This window comes from Trachypithecus francoisi, unplaced genomic scaffold (assembly GCF_009764315.1).
Source record: "Trachypithecus francoisi isolate TF-2019V2 unplaced genomic scaffold, Tfra_2.0 Contig00694, whole genome shotgun sequence".
NCBI lineage: Eukaryota > Metazoa > Chordata > Mammalia > Primates > Cercopithecidae > Trachypithecus > Trachypithecus francoisi.
In genome coordinates, this window is record NW_022680828.1 from 22,211 (window position 1) to 49,728 (window position 27,518).

At 45.2% G+C, this 27,518-nt stretch overlaps 2 protein-coding genes across 4 annotated transcripts in view; one reads left to right on the plus strand and one right to left on the minus strand.

Annotated features, from left to right (window-relative positions):
- Positions 1–27,518, plus strand: part of LOC117087875 (CAP-Gly domain-containing linker protein 1-like) — a 50,593-nt gene that overhangs the window by 9,275 nt on the left and 13,800 nt on the right. The gene's annotated exons all lie outside the window — the stretch shown is intronic.
- LOC117087884 (ATP synthase subunit O, mitochondrial-like) lies at positions 28–766 on the minus strand. The gene has a single exon (XM_033218662.1). The coding sequence runs from the start codon at positions 753–755 to the stop codon at positions 114–116; it is 642 nt and encodes a 213-aa protein (XP_033074553.1). The 5' UTR covers positions 756–766; the 3' UTR covers positions 28–113.

Sequence of the window (27,518 nt, forward strand, 5' to 3'; positions counted from 1 at the left end):
CGCCACCACGCCCAGATAATTTTTGTATTTTTTTTTTTTTTTTGACCTGTTCTGGAAGCTTTTTATTGTTGCTCCAGGTTTAAGAATTCTCACTGATGGCAGAAAACCAGCACTTAGAGAGCCTCCCACATAGCCCTGCCCAGCTTCTGAATCTTGGTCTTGACAGACATGTCAACATACTTCTCTCCAATGCGCACAATCATTCCACCCATGATTGACGGATCAGTCTTCGCCTCCAATTTCAATACTTGGCCTTGACTTAGGAAGCTCTTGAGGACAGTTTTTAATTCAGAGAGTGTGGTTTCTTCTAAAGGAGATGCGGTGGTCACCGTGCAAGGCACCTCTCCGCGATGGACACTCATCATGGTAGAAAAGGCGGAAACGACTCCCTGGGCATTGCTTAAACGACCATTTTCAGCAAGCAGATTGATCAGGTTGGTGGTGAGGGGAGAGAACCTCTCTTTTGCTGTGATGTCATTTAGGCTTTTCACTTTAATAGAATTCTTCACATAGGGATTCAAAACAGAAGCAGCCACTTTGGGTTCCTTCAGGATTTGTGCTACTCTCAACAACTCCTTTTCTACTTGCTCCAACTTATTCTGTTTTGATGCAGCAGAATAAAGAGCTGTGGCATAGCGACCTTCAATACCGTATACCTGAACAGGAGGCCTCACAAGCTTGGCAAATGGTCTGACCACAGAGGTACCGAAACATCGCACCTGCCGGGAAAGCCCGGACACTGCTGGGGCGGCCATCTTCTCTCGGACAGCTAATTTTTGTATTTTTTAATAGAGACAGGGTTTCACCATCTTTGCCAGGCTGGTCTTGAACTCCTGACCTCATGATCCAGCCGCCTTGGCCTGCCAAAGTGCTGAGATTACAAGCGTGAGCCACCACGCCCGGCCCAGGATCTTTGCTTAACTTTGGGAGGCCTGATAACTTGATATTGGCATATGTAGCTTTTTCCTGGAATTGCGCACTTTGTAGCAAAGCCATCCTTTTTAAAGTTTTATGGTTCAAAATCTGTGGGGTTTTTTGTTTGTTTGTTTTTTCAGTAGAAACACGGTTTCATTCCGGGCGTGGTGGCTCATGCCTGTAATCCCAGCACTTTGGGAGGCCAAGGTGGGTGGATCACCTGAGGTCGGGAGTTTGAGACCAGCCTGACCAATATGGAAAAACCCCATCTCTACTAAAAATACAAAAAAATTAGCCAGGCGTGGTGGCACATGCCTGTAATCCCAGCTACTAGGGAGGCTGAGGCAGGAGAATCGCTTGAACCCAGGAGGCGGAGGTTGCGGTGAGCCGAGATCACGCCATCGTACTCCAGCCTGGGTAACAAGAACGAAACTCCGTCTCAAAAAAAGAAAAAAAGAGACACGGCTTCACCATTTTGGCCAGGCTGGTCTCGAGCTCCTCACCTCAGGTGATCCACCCATCTTGGCCTTCCAGAGTGCTGGGATTACAGGTGTGAGCCACCGTGCCCAACCAAAATCTATGTTTAATAGAAAACTTTAGTTAAGTCTTTTCAATTTTAATTGGAAAGCAGTGTCAATTGTTAGTATTTGCCTAGATACAAGTTTTTAGATAGCTGTTTAGGGAGGCTTTAAACTATTAACAACGTCATATTTTTTAAAAAAATTATTTATTATTATTTTTTGAGACAGAGCCTCGCTGTCACCCAGGCTGGAGTGTACTGGTGTGATCTTGGCTCACTGCAACCTCCACCTCCTGGGTTCAAATGATTCTCATGCCCCAGACTCCTGAGTAGCTGGGATTATAGGCATATGCCACCTCGTCTAGCTAATTTTTTAGTATTTTTAATATACATAGTGTGTTTCCCATGTAGGCAGAACTCAAAGAATCCGTATGCTTTAAGTTGGCATTTGAGTTACAATGCACTCTTAAGGGAAACCGTAATGACCGATGGTACTGTACAAGAATTTTGGGCCAGGCGTGGTGGCTCATGCCTGTAATCCCAGCACTTTGGGAGGCCGAGGTGGGTGGATCACGAGGTCAAGAGATCAAGACCATCCTGGCCAACATGGTGAAGCCCCGTCTCTATTAAAAATATGAAAAATTAGCCAGGCATGGTGATGGGCGCCTGTAATCCCACCTACTTGGGAGGCTGAGGCAGGAGAATTGCTTGAATCTGGGAGGTGAAGGTTGCAGTGAACTGAGATCACGCCATTGTACTCCAGCCTGGGCAAAAAGATCTAAACTCCATCTCAAAAAAAATAAAAACCCAAAAACAAAACGAAACAGGTTTTTGGCCAGGTGTAGTGGCTCATGTCTGTACTCCCAGCCCTTTGGGAGACTAAGGCAGGAGGATCACTTGAGTCCAGGAGTCTGACACTAGCCTAGGCAACACATTGAGACCCCTGTCTCTACAAAACCTTAAAAAAATTGGCTGAGTGTGATGGTACGTGCCTGTAGTCCCTCCTACTTGGGAGGCTGAGACAGGAGGATCTCTTGAACCTAGAAGATCTGATCCCAGGAGGCTGCAGTGAGCTGTATCATACCACTGCACTCCAAGCTGGGCAATAGAGTGAGACCCTGTCTCAAAACAAAAACAAAAACCCAAAAACCAAACCACTGCATTCCGAGCTGGGCAATAGAGTGGGACCCTGTCTCAGAAAAAAAAAAACCCAAAAACCAAAGTACACATTAAAGTGCGCTATTCAATCTAAATTAAAAAATAAAAATAATTTCAAAGAAGAGCGACCTCTTCAGGTTTCAATCAAGGGAACAGAGGGAGGCCTTTTTGTTGTTGTTTGTAGGTTGTCAGACTGTAATTAGCCAACCTTGAATTTGGCTAGGACATCTGGGGTAATATCCTGGCCCTGGCACCAAGTACCAAGGAATCTTGGCCACAATTAGTAAAGAGCTTTTTTTTTTTTTTTTTTTGTGAATCTCCATCTGGCACTTCCAGAAGGACAGATTCCACTAGCACTAACTCCATGGGGGGTCTACTTTTTAATTGTTTATTGTGGTTCAGCAGCAAAATCTTAAAAGTATGGTTTTCAAAAATCTTTGAAAAGAGGAAGTAGTCCTATTACAGAATCCCTATTGGGAACCCTCCGTGGTGTCTCTTACTCCGGGGAAGTGTATTCTCATCTGCCTCTTTGCAGGAATGCTAATGAGACTACAGGCAGACATTTTGCAGCCCTAATGTTTTCTATAAGCATAAGCTCTAGAATACTTCCGACTTGAATTAAGTAGTTTGATATTTGTTTGCTCCTTTGCTTGCTTCTGTCTAAGTATGGCTTGGATAGATCCCAGTTTAACTCTGCCCCTTTTTAACACTTAAAATTGCTGAGTCCTTGATTTATAATATCTTCTCCGAAGTTAAGGTCCAGAAGAAGAGCCAGATGTTCATGATGTGCAAATCATCCAGAATTTGCGTTTGATGTATAAAGGGAAGGCAATATAATGAGTCTTTTATTTTTTTCCATGATTCTAAAAATCTTTTACTCAAGTATTGCAGTTAAATATTTGGCATATTTCCCCCCTCTTCTCAGGAAAGATAAGAGTCACTAGGGATGTTTTCCTGAAAATCTTTTTTTTGTTGTTGTTTTTTTTTTTTTTTTTGAGACGGAGTCTCACTCTGTCGCCCAGGCTGGAGTGCAGTGGCCGGATCTCAGCTCACTGCAAGCTCCGCCTCCTGGGTTTACGCCATTCTGCTGCCTCAGCCTCCCGAGTAGCTGTGACTACAGGCCCCCGCCACCACGCCTGGCTAGTTTTTTTGTGTTTTTTAAGTAGAGTCGGGGTTTGACCGTGTTAGCCAGGATGGTCTCGATCTCCTGACCTCGTGATCCGCCTGTCTCGGCCTCCGAAAGTGCTGGGATTACAGGCTTGAGCCACGGCGCCTGGCCCTGAAAATCTTTTAATCAAGTCCTTTGACCTCTTGCATCCTCTCTAGCTGATCTACCCCATATAATGACTTATTAAGACATTGTGTTCTAATACCTTAAAGCAGGAAGGAACCTATTTAGACTTTTCCTTTCTAGATTGTAGAATAAATAAACTGTATAAGCAGGGGGATTTTTTTATAGCCTAAGTGAAAAAAAACTTATTTCCTGGGTTTCTGAAAAGTGGGTGTCTTTATTACATGAAACCGTATTACTAGTTTCTGTTGAAAGGGGTACATAGCTTGCTTAGGTTGTCATCTTGAGAATCTAGTATTAGAGTCAAGTTTAGATTTTAGAAAATATTTTCCAGGCCGGGCGCGGTGGCTCAAGCCTGTAATCCCAGCACTTTGGGAGGCCGAGACGGGTGGATCACGAGGTCAGGAGATCGAGACCATCCTGGCTAACACGGTGAAACCCCGTCTCTACTAAAAAATACAAAAAAAGTAGCTGGGCGAGGTGGCGGGCGCCTGTAGTCCCAGCTACTCGGGAGGCTGAGGCAGGAGAATGGCGTAAACCCGGAGGCGGAGCTTGCAGTGGGCTGAGATCCGGCCACTGCACTCCAGCCTGGGCGACAGAGCAAAACTCCGTCTCAAAAAAAAAAAAAAAAAAAGAAAAGAAAATATTTTCCAGTGAAGTTTTTTTAGGGTCTCAGGTTTATTTTTTCTTTATATATTAGTTTTAAGATGGGCGTTACATTTTAGTAACATAATGTTCTCTTAAAATATGTGTGTTAATTGTATAAATTATAAAATTTGCATAGATACAAAAACACAGAAAAAAGAAATTATCCATGATGCTACTGCCCAGAGGAATCTTTTTAATATTTTAGAGTATGTCCTTTCAGTCTTTTTTTTTTTTTTTTTTTTTTAAGAGACAGAGTCTTTCTCGGTCACCCAGGCTGGAGTGCAGTGACATGATCTTGACTCACTGCAACCTCCACGTCCCGGTTTAAATGATTCTCCTGCCTCAGCCTCTTGAGTAGGTGGGATTACAAGCGCGTGCTACCACACCTGTCTAATTTTGGTATTTTTAGTAGAGAAGGGGTTTTGCCATGTTGGCCAGACTGGTCTCAAACTCATGACCTCATGAGATCTGCCACCTCAGCCTTCCAAAGTGCTGGGATTACAGGGGTGAGCCACCATGCCTGGCCTCAGTCTTTTTTTTTTTTTTTTTGAGACGGAGTCTCGCTCTGTCCCCCAGGCTGGAGTACAGTGGCCGGATCTCAGCTCACTGCAAGCTCCGCCTCCCGGGTTTACGCCATTCTCCTGCCTCAGCCTCCCGAGTAGCTGGGACTACAGGCGCCCGCCACCTCGCCCGGCTAGTTTTTTGTATTTTTTAGTAGAGACGGGGTTTCACCGTGTTAGCCAGGATGGTCTCGATCTCCTGACCTCGTGATCCGCCCGTCTCGGCCTCCCAAAGTGCTGGGATTACAGGCTTCAGCCACCGCGCCCGGCCCCTCAGTCTTATAAAAAAATTTTTGACCAGGTGCAGTGGCTCACTCCTGTAATGCCAGCACTTTGGGAGGCTGAAGAGGGTGGATCCTATGAGCTCAGGAGTTTGAGCTCAGGGCAACATGGCAAAACTCCGTCTCTACAAAAACAAAAGTTAGCCAGGGATAGTGGTGTGTACCTGTGGTCTCAGCTACTCAGGAGGCTGAGGTGGGAGGGTTCCTTGAGCCCAGCAGGTTGAGGCTGCAGTAAGCCATGATTGTGCCATTGCACTCCAGCTGGGGTGTCAGAGTGAGACCCCATCTCTTAAAAAAATAAAAATTAAAAAAAAGAAGAAAATAACTGGTTGTAGATAGTAAGTAGGAAAACTGCTAAGTATGCCAGTTTTTAAAGAAATAACAGCTTTATTGAGATATAATTCATATGCCATACAGTTTACCAACTTAAAGTATACAATTCAGTGGTTTTTAGTATATTCACAGTTATGCACCCATCACCATTATGAGTTTTATTATATTTTCATTTTTTTCCTTTTCTCCCAGTTGGAAAAGTAAGTTTTAGTATATTTTCGTCATCCCCAGAGGAAACCATGTATCCATTAGCAGTCACTCCTTATTCCTCCCAACTTTCCCAGCCCTAGGCAGGAGGCCAGGAGTTTGATGCCAGCCTGGGCAACATGGTAAATCTACTCTCGCCTCTACAGATTTGTTTATTCTGTACATTTCGTATAAAGGGAATTATACATTACAACTGGCTTCCTTCACTTAACATAGCGTTTTCAAGGTTCCTCCATGTTGTGGCATGCATCTGCCCTTGATTCCTTTTTATGGTTGAGTAATATTCTGTTGTGTGGATACACCCCAAAACCACTTTGTGCGTTGTCATCACTTGATGAACCTTTGGATTGTTTCCACTTTTTTTTTTTTTTTGAGATGGAGTCTTGCTCTGTTGCCCAGGCTGGAGTGCAGTGGCGCGATCTTGGCTCACTGCAAGCTCTGCCTCTGGGTTCACGCCATTCTCCTGCCTCAGCCTCCTGAGTAGCTGGGACTACAGGCGCCTGCCACCACGCCTGGCTAATTTTTCTATTTTTAGTAGAGATGGGGTTTCACCGTGTTAGCCAGGTGATCTCAGTCTCATGACCTTGTGATCCACATGCCTCGGCCTCCCAAAGTGCTGGGATTACAGGTGTGAGCCCCTGTGCCTGGCTCTTGTGTATAATTTTTTGTGTAGACATATGCTTGCTTTTATGTTGGGCCTATACCTAAGAGTATTATAGAATTGCTGGGTCATATGCGAACTCTACCTTTTGAGGCAGTGGAATACTGTTTTTCAAAGTGGTTGTACCACCAGCAATCAATGAGGTTCACCTTGTCCAAATCCTCACCAGCATTTCTATGTCTTTTTGATTATAGTAATCCTAGTGAGTGCATAGTGTGGTATCTCATCGTGATTTTGATTTGTATTTACCTGGTGGCTAGTAATATTGAACATCCTTTCATGTGCTTTTTGGCCATTCGTATAGCTTCTTTGGAGAAACAAACCTGTTATCTTTTTTTTTTTTAACCTTCAAAATATTACTTATAAGGCTGGGCGCGGTGGTTCACACCTGTAATCCCAGCACTTCGGGAGGCTGAGGTGGGTAGATCACTTGAGGTCAGGAGTTCGAGACCAGTCTGGCCAACATGGCGAAACCCTGTCTCTGCTAAAAATACAAAAGTTAGCTGGGTGTGGTGACACGTGCCTGTAATCCCAGCTACTCAGGAGGCTGAGCCAGGAGAATCTCCTGAACCTGGGAGGCGGAGGTTGTGGTGAGCCAAGATCACGCCACTGCACTCCAGCCTGGGTGACAGAGCGAGGTTCCATCTCAAAAAAAAAAGAAAAAAAGTGTGTGTGTGTGTGTGTGTGTACATACATAAATAAAAATAAATATAACTTTACAAAAGCAAAGTATAGAACAATGGTATGTTACCATTTGGAATGAAAATGGTATACAAAAGAATGCTTTATCTTTTAGTTTCTATATTTAGCAGATATTTATTAAGCATCTTCTGTAGGGAGGTACTAGCCCAGACATTGGGGAACTTGAGTAAAACAGCGTGTGTCCTGCTTCTCGAGGAAACTAGCTGTTAATGGAATGCAGATTAAGAGCAAGAAATCAGGCTGGGTGCAGTGACTCACACCTGTAATCCCAGCACTTTGGGAGGTCAAGGCGGGTGGATCACTTGAGGCCAGGAGTTCGAGACTAGCCTAGCCAACATAGCAAAACCCCATCTCTATTAAAAATACAAAAGATTAGCCAGGCATGGTGGCGCACATCTGTGATCTCAGCTACTTGGAAGGCTGAGGCAGGAGAATCACTTGAACCTGGGAGGTGGAGGTTGCAGTGAGCCAAGATCACACCAGGATCACATGCCAGCCTGGGTGACTGAGATTCTTTCTCAAAAAAAAAAAAAAAAAAATTTGGTTCTGTTTCTTTTGGAAGATGGTACAGATTTCTTAACTTTCTGAAGTTCAGTTTTCTTACCTATAAATTGAAGAGAATAGCTGCTTCATATAGTTGTTGTGAAGATTAGTGAATTAATTTGTGTAAAACTCAGTAAATGTTACAATTCCCTGTATTCCCGGTGTCTTTCTGATCTCTTCAACCCCTCAATTTTATCCTTTTATTTCAATCAGAATGGGGGAAACACTTTTATTGGCATAGGAAATTAAAACCTTTTTTTCTTTTTTTTTTTTTTGAGACTGAGTCTTGCTCTGTCGCCCAGGCTGGAGTGCAGTGGCGCGATCTCGGCTCACTGCACGCTCCGCCTCCCGGGTTCACGCCATTCCCTGCCTCAGCCTCCGGAGTAGCTGGGACTACAGGCGCCCACCACCATGCCCAGCTAATTTTTGTATTTTTAATAGAGACAGGGTTTCACTGTATTAGCCAGGGTGGTCTCAATCTCCTGACCTCGTGATTCACCTGCCTTGGCCTCCCAAAGTGCTGGGATTATAGGCGTGAGCCACCGCGTCTAGTCTTAAAACCTTTCCTTACACCATTTTAGAAAGTGAATTTGAAATGGCCCAGCGCAGTGGTTCATGCGGTGACTGAGGCAGTAGAATCGCTTGAACCAGGGAGGCAGAGGTTGTAGTGAACCTAGATCGCACCGCACTCCAGCCTGGTGACACAGTGAGACTCTGTCAGAAAAAAAAGAAAGAAAGAAAGTGAATTTGAGTAAGAGTGTCTTGCCATAATTGAAGGAATGTTTTTATTTTTTTTTGAGACGGAATTTTGCTCTTATTGCCTAGGCTGTAGTGCAATGGTGGGACCTCGGCTCGCTGCAACCTCTACCTGCGGGGTTCAAGCGATTCTCCTGCCTCAGCCTCCTGAGTAGCTGGGATTACAGGTGCCTGCCACCACACCTGGATAATTGTTTGCATTTTTAGTAGAGACAGGGTTTCACCATGTTGGCCAGGTTGAACTCCTGACCTCAGGTGGTCCACCTACCTCAGCCTCTCAAAGTGCTGGGATTACAGGAGTGAGCACCACACCAGGCCACTTTTTTTTTTTTTTTTTTTTTGAGATGGAGTCTTACTCTGTTGCCCGGGCCGGAGTGCAGTGGCACAATTTCAGCTCATTGCAACCTCCACCTTCTGGGTTCAAGCGATTCTCCTGCCTCAGCCTCTTGAGTAGCTGGGATTACAGGCGCCCACCTATGCCCAGCTAATTTTTTGTATTTTTATTTTATTTTATTTTACTTTTGAGACAGAGTTGGTTTCACTCTTGTTACCCAGGCCGGAGTGCAATAGTGTGTTCTCGGCTCACCACAGCCTCCGACTCCCGGGTTCAAGCAATTCTCCTGCCTTAGTCTCACAAGTAGCTGGGATTACAAGCATGTGCCACCACGCCTGGCTAATTTTGTATTTTTAGTAGAGATGGGGTTTCACCATGTCGGCCAGGCTGGTCTCTAACTCCTGACCTCAAGTGATCTGGGTGGCCTTAGCCTTCCAGAGTGCTGAGATTACAGGTGTGAGGCATCGCACCTGGCCTAGAACTTTGAATTTGTGAGGATTTAAACATTCTGCACGGAAAAGCAACTCATGCTCTCCACGTCTAGTTGTGCCCTGCCACATTTAAGGCCATTTTGTGTGTCAGTTTTATTTTCCACAGTTAAAGATGGGGTTTTTCTTTTGGAAGGTCTGATAGAACTGCTGTGTGTCTGTATAGAAGTTTACCTAAACAGGTGAAAAATAACAAACACTGAAGTTAGGTTTGAAAATCCAAATGTGGTCGGGTGTGGTGGCTCACACCTGTAATCTCAGCACTTTGGGAGGCTGAGGCGGGTAGATCACCAGAGGTCAGGAGTTCAAGACCAGTCTGGCCAACATGGCAAAAGCCTGTCTCTACTAAAAATGCAAAAATTAGCTGGGGATGGTGGCGGGCGCCTGTAATCCCAGCTGCTCGGGAGGCTGAGGCAGGAGAATCGCTTGAACCCGGGAGGCAGAGGTTGCAGTGAGCCGAGATTGAGCCACTGCACTCCAGCCTGGGCAACAGAGTGAGACTCTGTCTTGGAAAAAAATAAAAAATAAAATAAAAAAATCCAAATGAAACCAATTCCTAGTTTCCACTTACAGCATCTAAGGTGGTTGTACAGAAACTATCTTATGGATTTGTGAGTAAATTTAGTAGACTGCTTCTCTTGAAATACAGACTGGGCGTGGTAACTCATGCCCGTAAAAAAAATATATATATATATGTGTGTGTGTGTGTACATATATATATAATAGGCTGGGTGCGGTGATTTATGCCTGTAATCCCAGCACTTTGGGAGGCTGAGGTGGGCAGATCACCCGAGGCCAGGAGTTTGAGACCAGCCTGGTTAACATGGTGAAACCTTGTCTCTACTAAAAATATAAAGATTAGCCGGGCGTGGTTGTGCAGACCTGTAATCCCAGCTACTTGGGAGGCTGAGGCCGGAGGATCCCTTGAGCCTGGGAGGTGGAGGTTGCAGTGAGCCAGGATCATGCTACCCTGGGTGACAGAGTGGAGATTCCATCTTAAAAAAATAATAAATAATAAAAAAAGAAATATAGCAAGGTGTCCTGTACTATTGTGAAAATAAAAACGTGGTTATAAGCTGGGCACAGTGGCTCATGCCTTTAATTCCAACACTTTGGGAGGCTGAGGCAGGAGGATCACTTGAGCCCAGGAGTTCAAGACCAGCCTGGGCAACATAGTCTCTTAAAAACAGGATAGGCTGGGCACAATGGCTTACGCCTGTAATCCCAGCACTTTGGGAGGCCAAGGCAGGAGATCATGAGGTCAGGAGTTCGAGACCATCCTGGCTACTTTTTTTTTTTTTGAGAAAAAAAAAAGTGTCTAAAAAAATGTGGTTATTTGTCCATTATCTCCCAAGACCTATAGCAACTATTAAATTTGCTCATTTGCAAAATAAAAGCAAATTTTTTTTTTTTTTTGAGACGGAGTATCATTCTTGTCGCCTAGGCCAGAATGCGATGGTGTGATCTCTGCTCACTGCAACCTCTGCCTCCTGGGTTCAAGTGATTCTCTGCCTCAGCCTCCCGAGTAGCTGGGATTATAGGTGCCCACCACCACGCCTGGCTAATTTTTTGTTTTTTTAGTAGAGATGGGATTTTGCCATATTGGTCAGGCTGGTCTTGAACTCCTGACCTCAGATGATTTGCCTCGGCCTCCCAAGTGCTGGCATTACAGGCAAGAAAGCTTTTATAAAGAGAAAAAAATCCAACCCAATATGAAAGACCTTGATTCTTTTAAGAGTTGTCTTTGTGCGCTTTTCTTATTCAGAGCAAACAGTTTTGGTATGCTTTTGCTTTTAGCGTGGGCCATTTCTGACTCTTTAAGGGGCGGGCAACAATATGCTTACTTTTTTCCTTTGTAAAGAATGGAAAAAGAAATCAGTTATTATTACTGTTTTTGAGACAGTCTCACCAAAAACTCCTTGTAGCACGTGGTCTCACTCTGTCTCAAAAGTAAAAACAAAAACAAAAAAAACAAAAAACTCATCCAGGCTAGAGTGCAGTGACACAATCACAACTCACTGCAGCCTCAGTGTCACAGGCTCAGGTGATCCTCCTCCTTCAGCCTCCCAGATAGCTTGGACTGCGGGCACGCGACATCATACCTGGCTAATTTTTGGTAGAGATGGGGTTTTGCCATGTTGCCCAGGTTGGTCTCGAACTCCTGGGTTCAAGTGATGTTCCTGCCTCAGCCTCCCAAAGTGCTGGGATTATAGGGGTGAGCCACCTTGGCTGGGGAGATCAGTTTTGTTTTGTTTTTTTTTGTTTTTTGTTTTTTTTTTTTGAGACAGTGTCTCACTCTGTCGCCCAGGCTGGAGTGCAGTGGCCGGATCTCAGCTCACTGCAAGCTCCGCCTCCCGGGTTCCCGCCATTCTCCTGCCTCAGCCTCCAAGTAGCTGGGACTACAGGCGCCCGCCACTTCGCCCGGCTAGTTTTTTGTATGTTTTTAGTAGAGACAGGGTTTCACCGTGTTAGCCAGGATGGTCTCGATCTCCTGACCTCATGATCCGCCCGTCTCGGCCTCCCAAAGTGCTGGGATTACAGGCTTGAGCCACCGCGCCCGGCCGGGAGATCAGTTTTAACTTGCTTTGAGATTGACTCTTTGATCTCACTGCTGTATATAATAATTCAGAAACATTTTTTTATCAGTTTATGTTAGGGTTAGGAGCCTGGAGATTGGGGTTTTAGTTCTAGACTGTTAAGTAAGTATGACCTTGACAAGTGATTTCACTTTTTAGAATCATTTTCTTGTTGATAAAATGAGGAAGTTGAACTAGATTGCTACAGTCTCTTCTGATTCTACAATTTTATGATGCTATATTAAGCACATTGCTTCTTTTTGCACATTAGTATAATTGATTGCTGCCGACCCATTAAGTAAGTTCTTCTGGGAGATACTAGAGAGGCCTAGTAATTTCAGCCCCTTTTAAGATCTGCGTCTAAGCTAGTGGTATGTGTTAGAATTATAAAGTCACAGGAATTTTGTAGAATTTTGTGTAAATGAGAAAATAACCCAATTATTCAGCTTTCCATGTTCCCTTAAAACATTTCTTTTTTGCAGATGGAGGAACATTGGGAGGCTCTTATTTTCTGTGTGCTAAGTAGTAGGAATATAAATCTTCACTCAGACTGAGCTGTGCAAAGGCATCATAATTGCAGGCAGTTGCATCAGAGTAGAGTTCTATCTCTAAAAAAAAAAATGTCTTATGTCCCAACCTTCTCCCTGGGTTGTTTTTTAATCTGTCTTCCTTTTCAAAAACTGCTTGTACAATGTGTGTTCTGTACTATGTTATACACATCTTAAGTTTTTTTTTTTTTTTTTTTTTTTTTTTTTTTTTTTTTTTTGAGGCGGAGTCTCGCTCTGTTGCCCGGACTGGAGTGCAGTGGCCGGATCTCAGCTCACTGCAAGCTCCGCCTCGGGTTTACGCTATTCTCCTGCCTCAGCTCCCGAGAGAGTGGGACTACAGGCGCCCGCCATCTCGCCCGGCTAGTTTTTGTATTTTAGTAGAGACGGGGTTTCACCGTGTTAGCCAGGATGGTCTCGATCTCCTGACCTCGCGATACCGCCCGTCTCGGCATCCCAAAAGTGCTGGGATTACAGGCTTGAGCAACCGCGCCCGGCCTACATCTTAAGTTTTAAAAACATACTTTTCCTAAGCACAGAATAATTTTTCGAAGGGGTATGTCTACTCTTGACTTTGGAAAGATACCATAAACTTTGTATTTACTGTCAGTGTCTTACTGTATGATATTCTCAAATCAACACTTAAGGTTAGCAGGCTAATTTTATAAATTGCTCTGTAAGGGCGTCTCAGAATTTGGAAATAAAACTTCCTTGTAGCTCCTTTTGAATTAAGGAGCTAGTTTATTTTCTCATACTTACTGACTTGGTCAGTCCTTTAGTGTCTGAATGGGCTTTTCACATTGATCCATTTATTTATTTACTTGTTTGAGACAAGGTCTCACTCTGGGGACCACAGGCACATACCACCATGCCTGGCTAATTTTTGTATTTTTTGCAGAGACAGGGTTTTGCCATGTTTCCTAGGATGATCTCAAACTCCTGAGCTCAAAACTATCTGCCCACCTTGGCCTCCCAAGTGTTGGGATTATGGGCATAAGCCACCGGGCTGGCCCACATTGACCTTTTAAATAAACAGTGATTACAATATTTACTCATCTTTTGTACTTTATCCTTACTTAAAGATATGCTGTTTGCTTCCCGCCCCACCCTAGCCCCCAGTCCCTCAAATGGAGTCTCACTGTGTCACCCAGGCTGGAGTGCAGTGGTACAATCTAGGCTCACTGCAACCTCCACCTCCCAGGTTCAAGCGATTCTCCTACCTCAGCCTCCTGAGTAGCTGGGATTGCCAGAGCCTGCCACCATGCCTGGCTAATTTTTGTATTTTAGTAGAGATGGGATTTCACCATGTTGGCCAGGCTGGTCTCAAACGTCTGACCTCAGGTAATCCGCCCGTCTTGTCCTCCAAAGTGTTGGGATTACAGGCTTGAGCAACCATACTCAGCTGCTGTTTGCTTTTTTTTTTTTTTTTTTTTTTTTGATAGAGTCCCACTCTGTTGCCCAGGCTGGAGCGTGGTGGTATGATCTCTGCTCACTGCAACCTCTGCCTCCCTTGCTCATGTGATTCTCCTGCTTCAGCCTCCCAAGTAGCTGGGATTATAGGTGTGGACCACCACGCCTGGCTAATTTTTGTATTTTTAGTAAAGATGGGGTTTCGCCATGTTGGCCAGGCTTGTCTTGAACTCCCGACCTCAGGTAATCTGTCTGTCTCGGCCTCCCAAGGTGCTGGGATTACAGGCATGATCCACCGCGCCTGGCTGGTGTTTGCTTTTTTTTTTTTTTTTTGAGACGGAGTCTCGCTGTGTCGCCCAGGCTGGAGTGCAGTGGCGCGATCTCGGCTCACTGCAAGCTCCGCCTCCTGGGTTCCCGCCATTCTCCCGCCTCAGCCTCCGAGTAGCTGGGACTACAGGCGCCCGCCACCGCGCCCGGCTAGTTTTTTGTATTTTTAGTAGAGACGGGGTTTCACCGTGTTAGCCAGGGAGGGTCTCGATCTCCTGACCTTGTGATCCGCCCGCCTCGGCCTCCCAAAGTGCTGGGATTAGCTGTTTGCTTTTTTAATCTTTGTGTTAATTTTAAAGCAGAGTCTGGCCTATTTAAAAAGTTATATATAATATGTCATGTATGAAGCATACATAAATACCCACATACATAGAGAAATATCAGTGAAAATAGACCTTAGTGGTCCTAGCACAGTAAAGTGACAGAAGACTAAAAAGACGTAGAGTTCCGGCTCCTGGAATCTTTCTAACTTTTTTGACTATAGTACTTGTGAGAGCACATCCCTTGTGGATCCAGGCGATGACAGCAATGGGAGCCATACAGCAGTGATAGAACATCTTGTGGGATACACAGGGGATGGAGATCAGTGAAGAAATATTGGTGCTTATAAATAGTCATGACAGGAATGGAAAAAAGGACAGGCTGAATGACTTTAATATTCAATAAAACATTTAAGTAATCTCATGTGAAAGGCACATGTTTCTGAAGATGACGGAATGCTTTTATTCTGACACCTGACTCTAGAGGTGGCATAAGTCAGTCCTATAGACAAGGCAGTGAACTTGATGGGGATATGTGGAACTGAATGGAAATGTGAACACATGGCATCATGTTGGTGTATTTTTTTTTTGTTTGTTTTTGAGATGGAGTCTCCTTCTCTTTCCCAGGCTGGAGTGCAGTGGTGCAATCTCGGCTCACTGCAAGCTCTACCTCCCAGGTGCACACCATTCTCCTGCCTCAACCTCCCAAGTAGCTGGGACTACAGGCGTCCACCACCATGCCCGGCTAATTTTTTGTTTTTGTATTTTTAGTAGAGATGGGGTTTCACCGTGTTAGCCAGGATGGTCTCAATCTCCTGACCTCATGATCCGCCTGCCTTGGCCTCCCAAAGTGCTGGGATTACAGGCATGAGCCACTGCACCCGGTCTTTGTTTTTTGTTTTTTGTTTTCAAATGGAGTCTTGCTCTGTTGCCCAGGCTGGAGTGCTGTGGCACAATCTTGGCTCAATGCAACCTCCACCTCCCATGTTCAAGCGATTCTCCTGCCTCAGCCTCCTGAATAACTGGGATTACATGAATGTGCCACCACTTCCAGCTAATTTTTATATTTTTAGTAGAGACAGGGTTTCACCATGTTGGCCAGCCTGGAGGGTCTCGAACTCCTAGCCTCAAGTGATTCACCCGCTTTGGCCTCCCAAAATACTGGGATTACAGGCATGAGCCACCACATCTGGCCTATTCTGTTACCTTTTAAATCAGCCTATTAGTTGATGCTGAAACCAGTGTCACCAGGTCCCTGCTTTATATTCTGTCCAGTGAATCTTGCTTCTTAGTGCACTGATTTGATACATTGGCCCTTCAGTGGCCTGTGCCCCAAACTGTGTTTGGTGTGTTCAGAGCCAAACTTTGGGAAGACAGAGTCAACGATGCTCTTGGGTGTCTGTCACTCATCCTCAGCTCGCAGAGATCACTCACTCATGCACTTACTGGATATTCCCCCTTGGAGTGGATGCTCCCTGCCTTCATCTCCTGTGGTTTGATTTTGAGTCATGGAACTGTTGTTAGGGCACAAATTCTGATCAGTCACACAGTGTCATCATGTCACTGGACCACGCTGTGTAAATGTGCACAGGGAGTGTTCTGTATCTTGTTCAGAAGACTAACAAATTTCCCAGGTGTTAGAATACGGACCAATGACAGTTACATGCGGCTGGGCGCGGTGGTTCACGCTTGTAATCCTAGCGCTTTGGGAGGCCAAGGTGGGTGATTCACCTAAGGTCAGGAGTTCAAGACCAGCCTGGCCAACATGGTGAAATCCTGTCTACTAAAAATAAAAAAATTAGCTGGGCATGGTGATGGGTGCCTGTAATCCCTGCTACTCAGGAGGTTTAGGCAGGAGAATTGCTTGAACCCAGGAGGCAGAGGTTGCAGTGAGTCGAGATCGCGCCATTGCACTCCAACCTGGGTAACAGAGTGAGACTCTGTACCAAAAAGCAAACAAACAACAACAACGACAAAACAAGAAATGATGTATCCTGCTGTGTTGGCCTTAAATCTCCAGCCACAGGTTCCTTTCACGTGCTTTGAGACGTACTTATTAAATTTTTCATCGGTAGCTCAGTCTCTGTACTGTATTTTGTTGTGAGTTTCATGTGAGTGTGTTTTCAGACTCTGTGCTGAGCTCTCGGTTTTACTGGGCAGTGCCTTGTGCTGCCAGCAGGGCTTCCTTATACATTATGTATCACCTGTCAAATAGATATTTTAAAGTTCCTGTTACTGTAAGTGCTACTTTTTCCTCTTCTATGCTAAGAACAATTAAATTATTCCCAGTTCGAGATTCAGGAGTTTTACATTTCTCTGTCCTTTTCCTCACATACGTGTTGGAATGGAGCACAAAAAGATGGATGTTGCATACCCAGCGGCGCCTGGGTATTATCTGCTTGTTAGTTTTCCTATCGATGCCAAGAGGAGAGCTGCTTATATTCTGCCTTCAGTATGTATTCTAGCCCGGTGTTGTCCTGTGTAGTAGCCACGAGCCACATAATCACATATTGAGCACATGAAATATGGTGAGTCCAAAATGAGGTGTGCTATAAGTATAAAATACACAGTGGATTTCAAAGATCGATTTTGAAAAAAGAATGTAAAATACTAATAATTTTACATTAATCACATTTGTTGTTAGAGATGAGGTTTTTTTTTTTTTTTTTTTTTTTTTTGAGGTGGAGTCTTGGTCTGCCACCCAGGCTGGAGTGCAGTGGTGCGATCTCAGCTCACTGCAACCTCCGCCTCCTGGGTTCAAGCAATTTTCCTGCCACAGCCTCCCCAGTAGCTGGGATTATAAGTGCCCACCACCATGCCCGACTGATTTTTGTATTTTTAGTAGAGATGGGGTTTCACCATGTTGGCCAGGCTGCTCTCAAACTCTTGACCTCAAGTGATCCACGTGCTTCGATCTCCCAAAGGGCGGGGATTACAGGCATGAGCCAGGGTGTCTGGGTAGGAGATGAGGTCTTGCTCTGTTGCCCAGGCTGGAGTGCAGTGGCATGACTATAGCTCTCTGCAGCTTTTTTTTTTTTTTTTTTTTTTGAGACGGAGTCTTGCTCTGCCACCCAGGCTGGAGTGCAGTGGCCGGATCTCAGCTCACTGCCAGCTCCGCCTCCCGGGTTTACGCCATTCTCCTGCCTCAGCCTCCCGAGTAGCTGGGACTACAGGCGCCCGCCTCGTCGCCTGGCTAGTTTTTTGTATTTTTAAGTAGAGACAGGGTTTCACCGTATTAGCCAGGATGGTCTCGATCTCCTGACCTCGTGATCCACCCGTCTCGGCCTCCCAAAGTGCTGGGATTACAGGCTTGAGCCACCGTGCCCGGCCTCTGCAGCTTTTAACTAAACTCTTGGGCTCAAGCAGTCATCCTACCCCTGCCTCTTGAGTAGCTGGGACGCAGGTGTGTGCCACTACACCCAGCTAATTTCTTAAAATTTCATAGAGATGGAGTCTCACTTTGTTGCTCAGGCTTGTCTTGAAATCCTGAACTCAAGTGATCCTTCCACTTGGGCAGGCGTGAGCCACCGTGCCCAGCCCTTGATTACATTTTGAAATAGTATTTTAGATCTATTGGGCTAAATAAACTGTATCATGAAAATTAATTTCACCTGTTTCTTTTTCATTTTAAAAAATGGATACTAGAAAATTCAGAATTACACATTTGTACTGCATTATATTCCTATTGGACAGTGCTGGTCTAGAAAGTATAATAGTGTCAACAATGTAATTATCTAATTTGAGATTCATACTTTTTTTTTTTTTTTGAGAAAGAGTTTCGCTCTTGTTACCCAGGCTGGAGTGCCATGGCGCAATCTCGGCTCACTGCAACCCCCACCTCCCGGGTTCAAGCGATTCTTCTGCCTCAGCCTCCCGAGTAGCTGGGATTACAGGCATGTGCTACCACGTCTGGCTAATTTTGTATTTTGAGTAGAGACGGGCTTCACCATATCTGTCAGGCTGGTCTCAAACTCCTGACCTCAGGTGATCTTCCTGCCTTGGCCTTCCAAAGTGCTGGGATTACAGTCATGAGCCACCGTGCCCAGCCCAGACTCATACCTGTTAAATGGCACTCATTGTAGGTAGTAATTGAACAGTTTGCCCTTAGCTTCATTGACCTACATGTTTGGAGTACAGTGGCGCCATCTCTGCTCACTGCAACCTCTGCCGCCCAGGTTCAAGCTATTCTCCTGCCTCAGCCTCCCGAGTAGCTGGGATTACAGGCATGTGCCACCACGCCTGGCTAATTTTTTTTTTTTTTTTTTTTGAGACGGAGTCTCGCTCTGTCGCCCAGGCTGGAGTGCAGTGGCCGGATCTCAGCTCACTGCAAGCTCTGCCTCCCGGGTTTACACCATTCTTCTGCCTCAGCCTCCCGAATAGCTGGGACTACAGGCGCCCGCCACCTCGCCCGGCTAGTTTTTTGTACATTTTAGTGAAGACGGGGTTTCATCGTGTTAACCAGGATGGTCTCAATCTCCTGACCTCGTGATCCACCCGTCTTGGCCTCCCAAAGTGCTGGGATTACAGGCTTGAGCCACTGATACTGTATTTTTGGTAGAGATGGGGCTTCCCCGTGTTGGTCAGGCTGGTCTTGAATTCCTGACCTCAAGTGATCCACCTGCCTTGGTCTCCCAGAGTGCTCGGATTACCGCGCCCAGCCCATTGAGCTACTTGTTAATAATTAGAGATGAGGTCTCACCAAGTTTCTAAGGCTGGTATTGAACTCCTGGGCTCAAAGCATCCTGCCACCTTAGCCTCCCAAAGTCTTGGAATTACAGGTGTGAACCACCATACCCACCCTTCATTGGCCCACTTTTTAAAAAAGGATCCAGGCCAGGCACGGTGGCTCACGCCTGTAATACCAGCACTTTGGGAGGCCAAGGCAGGCGGATCACCTGAGGTCAGGAGTTCGAGACCAGTCTGACTCACATGGCGAAACCTCATCTCTACTAAAAATACAAAAAATTTGCCAGGAGTGATGGCACGTGCCTGCAATCCCAGCTACTTGGGAGGCTAAGGCAGGAGAATGGCTTGAACCCGGGAGGCAGAGGTTGCAGTGAGCTGAGATCGTGCCACTGAATTCCAGCAGCCTGGGCGACAAGAGTGAAACTCTATCTCAAAAAAAAGAAAAAAAAAAAAAGGATCCAGAGTTGGGAAACCCTCTAATGCTGCTGGGTTTGTCAGGTGTTTAGAGTGTAAGATACAGTTACTTGATGCTTTAGTTTGAAAATTGTATCATTTTGCATAATTTTATGGATTCTTGTTTTGCTGTTGACTCGAATTTTTTTGAACTCTTACTGTGTATCAAACTTTTTTAGGTTCTTTGGTTGCGAAGACAAATCAAATCTCATGGGACTTAGTCATAGCATGATATGCAAACAAGGCAGGAATGCGTGTGAGTCATCATTCCGTAATCGAAGCCTGCCCAGTAGCTGGAGTAGTCCAGAGAAGGAAGAGGGCAAGAAGAGTAGTCAGAAGAGACTGCTGACGTGTCTCCTGTGTTCTTGGAGAGCCGTTTGCCATGTGCCCCCAAAAGCCCTTCTGTGTGGCAGTGTGCTGCGTGTGGCAGTGTGCTGCGCGTGGCAGTAGTGTATGGGGCCTGGCTCTAGAAACAGTCTGTACGTGGGAAATGAAGCCCATCCAAGGATCTTAAACTCAGTTCAGCCAGGAGATGTGATGTTTTTAAATTGGGGCTAAGCAGGCCCATAAACTTTTTTTTTTGTTTTTTTTTGGTTACTCTTCTGTGACGTTGAATAGTTGACTTTCCTGTTTTACTCAAGAATTGAAGAAAATTTGCAAATACCCTTCAATCTTATTTATCTTTTTCAGTCTTTTCTGTATATACAGAAATACAAATGTGAACGAAGTGGAAGGACGAAAATCAACTAGCTTGCCCTTTGTTTAGAGGGAACAAGTCAATTTGGAAAGGTCCCAGTGTTGTGTAAGTGTTTTCAGTGGCTGAAGCCAGGGAGCTCAGGTTACATTGCATCTCCTGTGTTGGGGGTGGGGACAGCAAGTGACACAGCATACTTACGTAACCGTGACTTCAGGGGACAGGATTAAGCTGTGAATGAACCTCCCAAACCCAGGAATGTGATATGAGAACATAGCCTTTGAATTTCTGTCTCAAGTTTGACTTGAAAAATCAGCTTCAGAAACATCTTTATCTTAAGATAGACTTTCATTGCTCTCAGAACGTCTCTCCCCTGACCTTCTGTTATTAAGTTCATGGACATATAGCATTATAGAATTAGGTGGGGGCTCCGAAGTCTGCGAGTGCAGCTGTGCACAGGTAAGTCACTTCACCCGCCTGGTGCTGAATTTCCTTTGGGTTGTGCAGCCGGGCCGCGTTGAAACCTGGGTTTCTGGACGTTGTAGCTACCACGCAGCCTGTTTCTGGAAGCTTGGTGTTAAACTCCCTCTCCTGGCAGGTTAAATTCATTGCAAATTCTCTAACTCTCCTTTGCCTCCCAACAGAATTTTTAGATTTAGTAAATCAAGTGGCATTTTCATTTTGTGGATGGGGCAAAATGGACTGGAAAGGGTCTGACGTGCAGAGATGTGATTTTCTTGGGGCAGTGCAATGCCGCTCTATGTGTGCCAGGAGGTGCTGAGCCCGTTTGAAACTCTTACCAGATTTGGGTTCTTTCTTCACTGATGGCAGAGGCCTGTACTTTTTACTTTGGCAAAGTTAGAGCCACCATCTTTCCTTTCACTTCTGAATCCTTGACCTTTTGCTTACAGGATTTGGATCTGATACCCAAAACAGGACCAACACTGTGAAGGTGTGGAGTTAGAAACAGATCTTATTTAATGAGTGTCCTCAGGTTGCAGGTGGGAATACTGAGCCGAGGAAGGGGTTACGTGAGTTGTTCAGGGTCGTCCAGCTGGGACAGGAGTTTAGGTGTCTCACTTCCCAGTCCAGCTCTCTGTTCGTACTTTTGTATTTATTTGAACCATGACATTTAAAAAATAGGAGTAAACATAACCTTAAGAAATTAGATGAGAATTATAAAGAATATTATTCCTTCTTGTATGAGCGTAATTTTCACCATTCTTGTTTTTGGGAACTGCTGATTTTGTGGAACCTCTTGTTTCTGTAAATTGCTTAAGGTTTTGTTTTTTTTTTTCAGATACCTGGTCAGGAGGAAGGGGGGTTAGATTTTATTAAAATATGTATTTTCTATAATAAGTCTCTTTTTTTCCCTTAAACTTTTTAAAAAAGATTTTAGAGATAAAGTCTTGCTATATTGCCCAGGCTGGACTCAATCTCCTAGGTTCAGGCGATCCTTCCGCCTCAGTCTCCCAAGTAGCTGGAATTCTAGGCAGGTGCCACCATGGCCAGCTAATTAAAAAAAATTTTTTTTTAGAGATGAGTTTCACTATGTTGCCCAGGCAACTCTCAGACTCTTGGACTTAAGTAATCCTCCTGCCTTGGCCTCCCAAAACGCTGGGATTATAGTTGTGAGCTACCACGCCTGGCCAAACTTGTGTGTTTTAAAAACATTTTTTTTTTTTTTTTTGAGACGGAGTCTCGCTCTGTCACCCAGGCTGGAGTGCAGCGACACGATCTTGGCTCACTGCAACCTCCACCTCCTGGGTTCACGCCATTCTCCTGCTTCAGCCTCCCGAGTAGCTGGGACTACAGGCGCCTGCCACCATGCCCAGCTAATTTTTTGTGTTTTTAGTAGAGACAGGGTTTCACCATGTTAGCCAGGATGGTCTCAATCTCCTGACCTCGTGATCCGCCCACCTTGGCCTCCCAAAGTGCTGGGATTACAGGCGTGAGCCACCGCGCCCGACTGGCAAGGGTAAAATTTTAAGTTTATTATTTATTTCCTACTCAGTTATCAGGATTTTTTTTTTTTTTTTTTTTTCTGAGATGAAGTCTTGCTCTGTCGCCAGTCAGGAATGCAGTGGCGCAGTATCGGCTCACTGCAACCTCCACCTCCAAGGTTCAAGCAATTCTCCTGCCTCAGCCTCCTGAGTAGCTGGGACTACAAGTGTGCACCACTATGCTCGGCTAATTTTTGTATTTTTAGTAGAGACGGGGTTTCACCATGTTGGCCAGGGTTGTCTCGATCTCGACCTCATGATCCGCCTGCCTTGGCCTCCGAAAGTGCTGGGATTACAGGCGTGAACCACCGCGCCTGGCCAGGATTCTTAAATGTAGCCCAATTTTCCAGTAAAGAACACTAAGAAAAAGTGTTTGGATCCGAATCGAAAGAAAAACTTGCGTACTGTAAGTTTGCAGGTAATACAGATATGCATACGTGACTGGTGTTCAGCTATTTAGGAGGACGTGCTTTTCTCTGCTTACCTGTGTTGCTGATGCTGGTCAGCAGTGGAGAAAACTGAGATTAGATGCTGCTAATCTCAGATGGGAGGATTATTTCTTAGGAGGAAGGACATTTCTTGAGTCATCAGCTCCAGATTCAGGGATACGGAACCCTCTGGTTTTTCTTTAAAGTGGTGAGGTTTCAGCCCAGAGGCCGACTACCATCAGAATTCCTGTTTGTGAGGTCATCGTCATGACCTCACAGCCAGGCTGTTAAAAATGTTTGCCCAGCTTCTGGCAGGATATGAGCTGATATCTGCCTCAATTCCACAGACACCATGAGGTACTATTTTCATATTCTAGATTTGTGTTGACTTTCTTCAACTTCTTATAGATAAAAAGTAAAGACATGACCCCAGGCCCTCTTTATTTTGTGGAAAGAGATTGTATGATGGTGAGAAAATCATTGTGAATATCCACTGGCAGGACTTTTTTTTTTTGGCAGGACTTTTAAAAGCAGAAAACTCCAAAGCAGAAAACTCCATAGTTGAGTAGAAAGTGTTTTTACTGTGTGTACGTGAGTAGTCAGTGGCTCTGTTTGCTATGGAATTTACCATCAATTTTTGCTTCAAATAAATATCAAGTTTTTTCTTTTGTGAAAAAGTAACAGTTTGAAATGATTACTTTATCAGTGGTAGAAATTCTTTGTGACCCAGAGGTCTCAATTCAGATGCATCACAATCGAGAAGTTGTCACCATCTATTTTTGATTATTCTGCCTTTTGCTCTTTGTACCTGTTTCAGTTGGAGTTGGAAGAAAAGGTGTTGGTTCATACAAATATTCAGAAACCTAGTCTCTGAGGGCTAATATTAACTTCTTAAAGGACTGTCCTTCTATTTTTTAATTTTTGAGACGGAGTCTCGCTCTGTCGCCAGGCTGGAGTGCAGTGGTGCAATCTCGGCTCATCGCAATCTCAGCCTCCTGGGAGCTGGGATTACAGGTGGGCACCACCACACCCAGCTAATTTTTGTATTTTTAGTAGGGACGGTGTTTCACCATGTTGTCCGGGATGGTCTTAATCTCCTGATCTTGTGGTCTACCCGCCTTGGCCTCCCAAAGTGCTGGGATTACAGGCGTGAGCCACTGTGCCCAGCCTAAGGATTGTCCTTAAGTAAATAAAAACTTGGAAAACCCTGTGTTTCTGTATGCTGGGTGCAAACACTTGATACATTGTCCCTTCCCCCCCCCCTTTTTTTTTGAGACAGGGTCTCACTCTGTTGCCCAGGCTGGAGTGCAGTGGCACAACTTTGACTCACTGCAACCTCGGCTTCCCAGGTTTAAACGATTCTTGTGCTTGAGCCTCCAGAGTAACTGGGATTACAGGCATGTACCACCACGCCCAGCTAATTTTTGTATTTTTAGTAGAGAGGGGGTTTCACCATGTTGGCCAGGCTGGTCTCAAACTCACCTCAAGTGATCCGCCCGCCTTGCTCTTCCAAAGTGCTGGGATTACAGGCGTGAGCCACCGCGCCTGGCCCCTTTTCATCTTTTATTTAAGTAATGCAAACAATGGAACTTTTTCTAAGTTTGACTGTGAGTTTAAGTGGAGAGAAAATAATTTTCTTATTGCTTTGCACCCCATAAAGCACGTCAATGTCAGAGAGACATCACATCCTATTTTTTGAAGTAGACTACGCTTTTAAAACCATTGTCCTGTGTGTTCTGTTTTTTTACCCTCTGTAACAGTCACATGTCCCTGTTTTCTTTTTTTTCTTTTTTTTTTTTTTTTGAGGCGGAGTCTCGCTCTGTCGCCCGGACTGGAGTGCAGTGGCCAGATCTCAGCTCACTGCAAGCTCCGCCTCCCGGGTTTACGCCATTCTCCTGCCTCAGCCTCCTGAGTAGCTGGGACTACAGGCGCCCGCCACCTCGCCCGGCTCGTTTTTTTTGTATTTTTAGTAGAGATGGGGTTTCACCGTGTTAGCCAGAATGGTCTCGATCTCCTGACCTCATGATCCGTCCATCTCGGCCTCCCAAAGTGCTGGGATTACAGGCTTGAGCCACCACGCCCGGCCATGTCCCTGTTTTCTTAAACGCATAAGACCCAGAATCTTTTTTTTTGATGGAATTTCTCTGTGTCACCCAGGCTGGAGTGCAGTCCTCTGATCTCAGCTCACTACAACCTCCGCCTCCCAGGTTCAAGTGATTCTCCCGGCTTAGCCTGCTGAGTGGCTGGGACTACAGGTGCGCACCACCACACCCGGCTAATTTTTGTAGTTTAGTAGAGATGGGGTTTCACCATGTTGGCCAGACTGGTCTCAAACTACTGACCTCAGGTGATCTGTCTGCCTCAGCCTCCCAAAGTGCTGGGATTACAGGTGGGAGCCACCATGCCCGGCCAAAATCTAGACTCTTAAAACACTTTCATGGCCGGGCGTGGTGGCTCATGTCTATAATCCCAGCACTTTGGGAGGACAAGGCAGGCGGATCACAAAGTCAGGAGATCAAGACCATCCTGGCTAACACGGTGAAACCTTGTCTCTACTAAAACTACAAAAAATTAGCTGTGTGTGGCAGCGTGCACCTGTAGTCCCAGCTACTCGGGAAGCTGAGGCAGGAGAATGGCATGAACCCAGGAAGCAGAGCTTGCAGTGAGCCGACATGACACCACTGCACTCCATCATGGGCAACAGGAATGAAACCCTGTCTCAAAAACAAACAAACAAACAATTTTTGTGCTTTTAGTATGTATTCTTATTAGGGAGAATAGCAGTGAATCTTTAACCTCTGAATTCACATTCATCTTGCAAGATCTCTTTCTCGGAAGGGTAGTTACTGAGATACGGTCTGAGTGGTAGCAGGCGTTAGAGCGGGAGTGATTCTTGAGCCGGCTTGCCGTGGTAGTTTTCTGGGGTTCCTGGAACAGTGACCGCCCTTTGTGCTTTGCGTGAAGTGTTGTACAGCACTAACTTCACCACCAACCTTTGGGATTCATTGCTGGGATCCTGTTTTGTTTTCGTTCAAGATCCTGGTAACTCACTCTCTTCTACCACAAGTCAAATTTTTTTCCTTATGTGGATATTTTGAATCTTCTTACCTTAATGAGGCAGGTTATAGGGGATTGCTTATTAAAAGGAATGAATAAATACAGAAAGCATGTTTTTATGTTTTGAGAAGGCTGTGGTCTTGAACTGTAGGTATACCCAACCTCAGATTTCCTTCTTTCTTTTGTTTTGTTTTTAGAGATGCAGTAATGTAATCGTGGCTCACTGCAGTCTTGGCCTTATGGGCTCAAGCCATTCTCCTGCCTCGGCCTTCTGAGTAGCTCGCTCTAAAGGTGTGATCCACCACACACAGTTAATTCGTATTTTTTTGTAGAGATGGGAGTCTCGCTGTGTTGCCCAGGCTGGTCTCAAACTCCTGGACTCAAGCAATCCTCTCACCTCAGCCTCCTAACGTGCTAGGATTACAAGTGTGAGCCACAGTGCCTGGCTTGGAAGACAGATTTTTATGTCATTTACTGTTCAAATAATGTGTAGTGATAAGTGATATCTGAGTGGAAAATGGGGAGCTTGGATTCTTAGAATTAGTAATACAGCTAACATTTGTGATTCTTGTATGGACTGGTGGTGGTGCATTCAAATGGTGTTCCAACTATTTGAAACATCCCCCAGGTTCTGGTGTTTTCCAGGCATTGAGGTTATGGCAGTATCTAACGCACTAGATACTAAATCTTGACTTGATGGAGGGTAGAACACATTTTTGTGTTGTTGGGAGGAAGAATAGTCCTACTTTCAGGAATACTAAATTTGACATCACAAATGTCATTTATTTTTCATGTCCTAAAGCTGACATGAAGTTCTTATTTTATTATTATTTTTTTGAGACTAAGTCTCGCTCTTGTCCGCCAGGCTGGAGTGCGATGGCACGATCTTGGCTTACTGCAACCTCCATCTCCTGGGTTCAAGCGATTCTCCTGCCTCAGCCTCCCGAGTAGCTGGGATTACAGGCATGTGCCACCACGCCCAGCTAATTTTTGTATTTTTAGTAGAGACAGGGTCTTACCATGTTGGCCAGGCTGGTCTTGAACTCCTGACCTCAGGTGATCCGCCCGCCTTAGCCTCCCAAAGTGCTGGGATTACAGGTGTGAGCCTCCACACCTGGCCTTGTTCTTTTTTAGATGGAGTCTCACTTTGTCACCCAGGCTGGAGTGCAGTGACATTGTCTCAGTTCCCTGTAACCCCTACCTCCTGGGTTCAAGCACTTCTCCTGGATTTAAGCAATTCTCATGCCTCAGCCTCCCCCAGGTAGCTGGGACTACAGGCATGCACCACCATGCCCGGCTAATTTTTGTATTTTTAGTAGAGACGGGGTTTTGCCATGTTGGCCAGGTTGGTCTCGAACTCCTGACCTCAAGTGATCCACCCGCTTTGGCCTCCCAAAGTGCTAGGATTACAGGCGTGAGCCACGGCACCCGGCTCTTTATAAATTCTTTGGGCTTAGATGTCTGTCATATAGTTTTCTGTCATCTATAGCAAGCAACAACTGTAATTTTTGTTTGGTATTGGGTACACCCCAGCTGGTTTGTAGAGTCATTTAAATACTTGAGACTATTTTTCCCATTCATTTTATTTAGTCAGCGTTGTTTATAAAGTGCTGGGTAAAACATAAAGGTGACTAAAATAGTTTCTTCCCTTGAGAGATTGCTAGTGTGGTGGAATATGTGAG

Excerpts from the sequence above, each read along its gene's own strand:
- LOC117087884 (XM_033218662.1), bottom strand. The coding sequence starts at position 755 with ATGGCCGCCCCAGCAGTGTCCGGGCTTTCCCGGCAGGTGCGATGTTTC.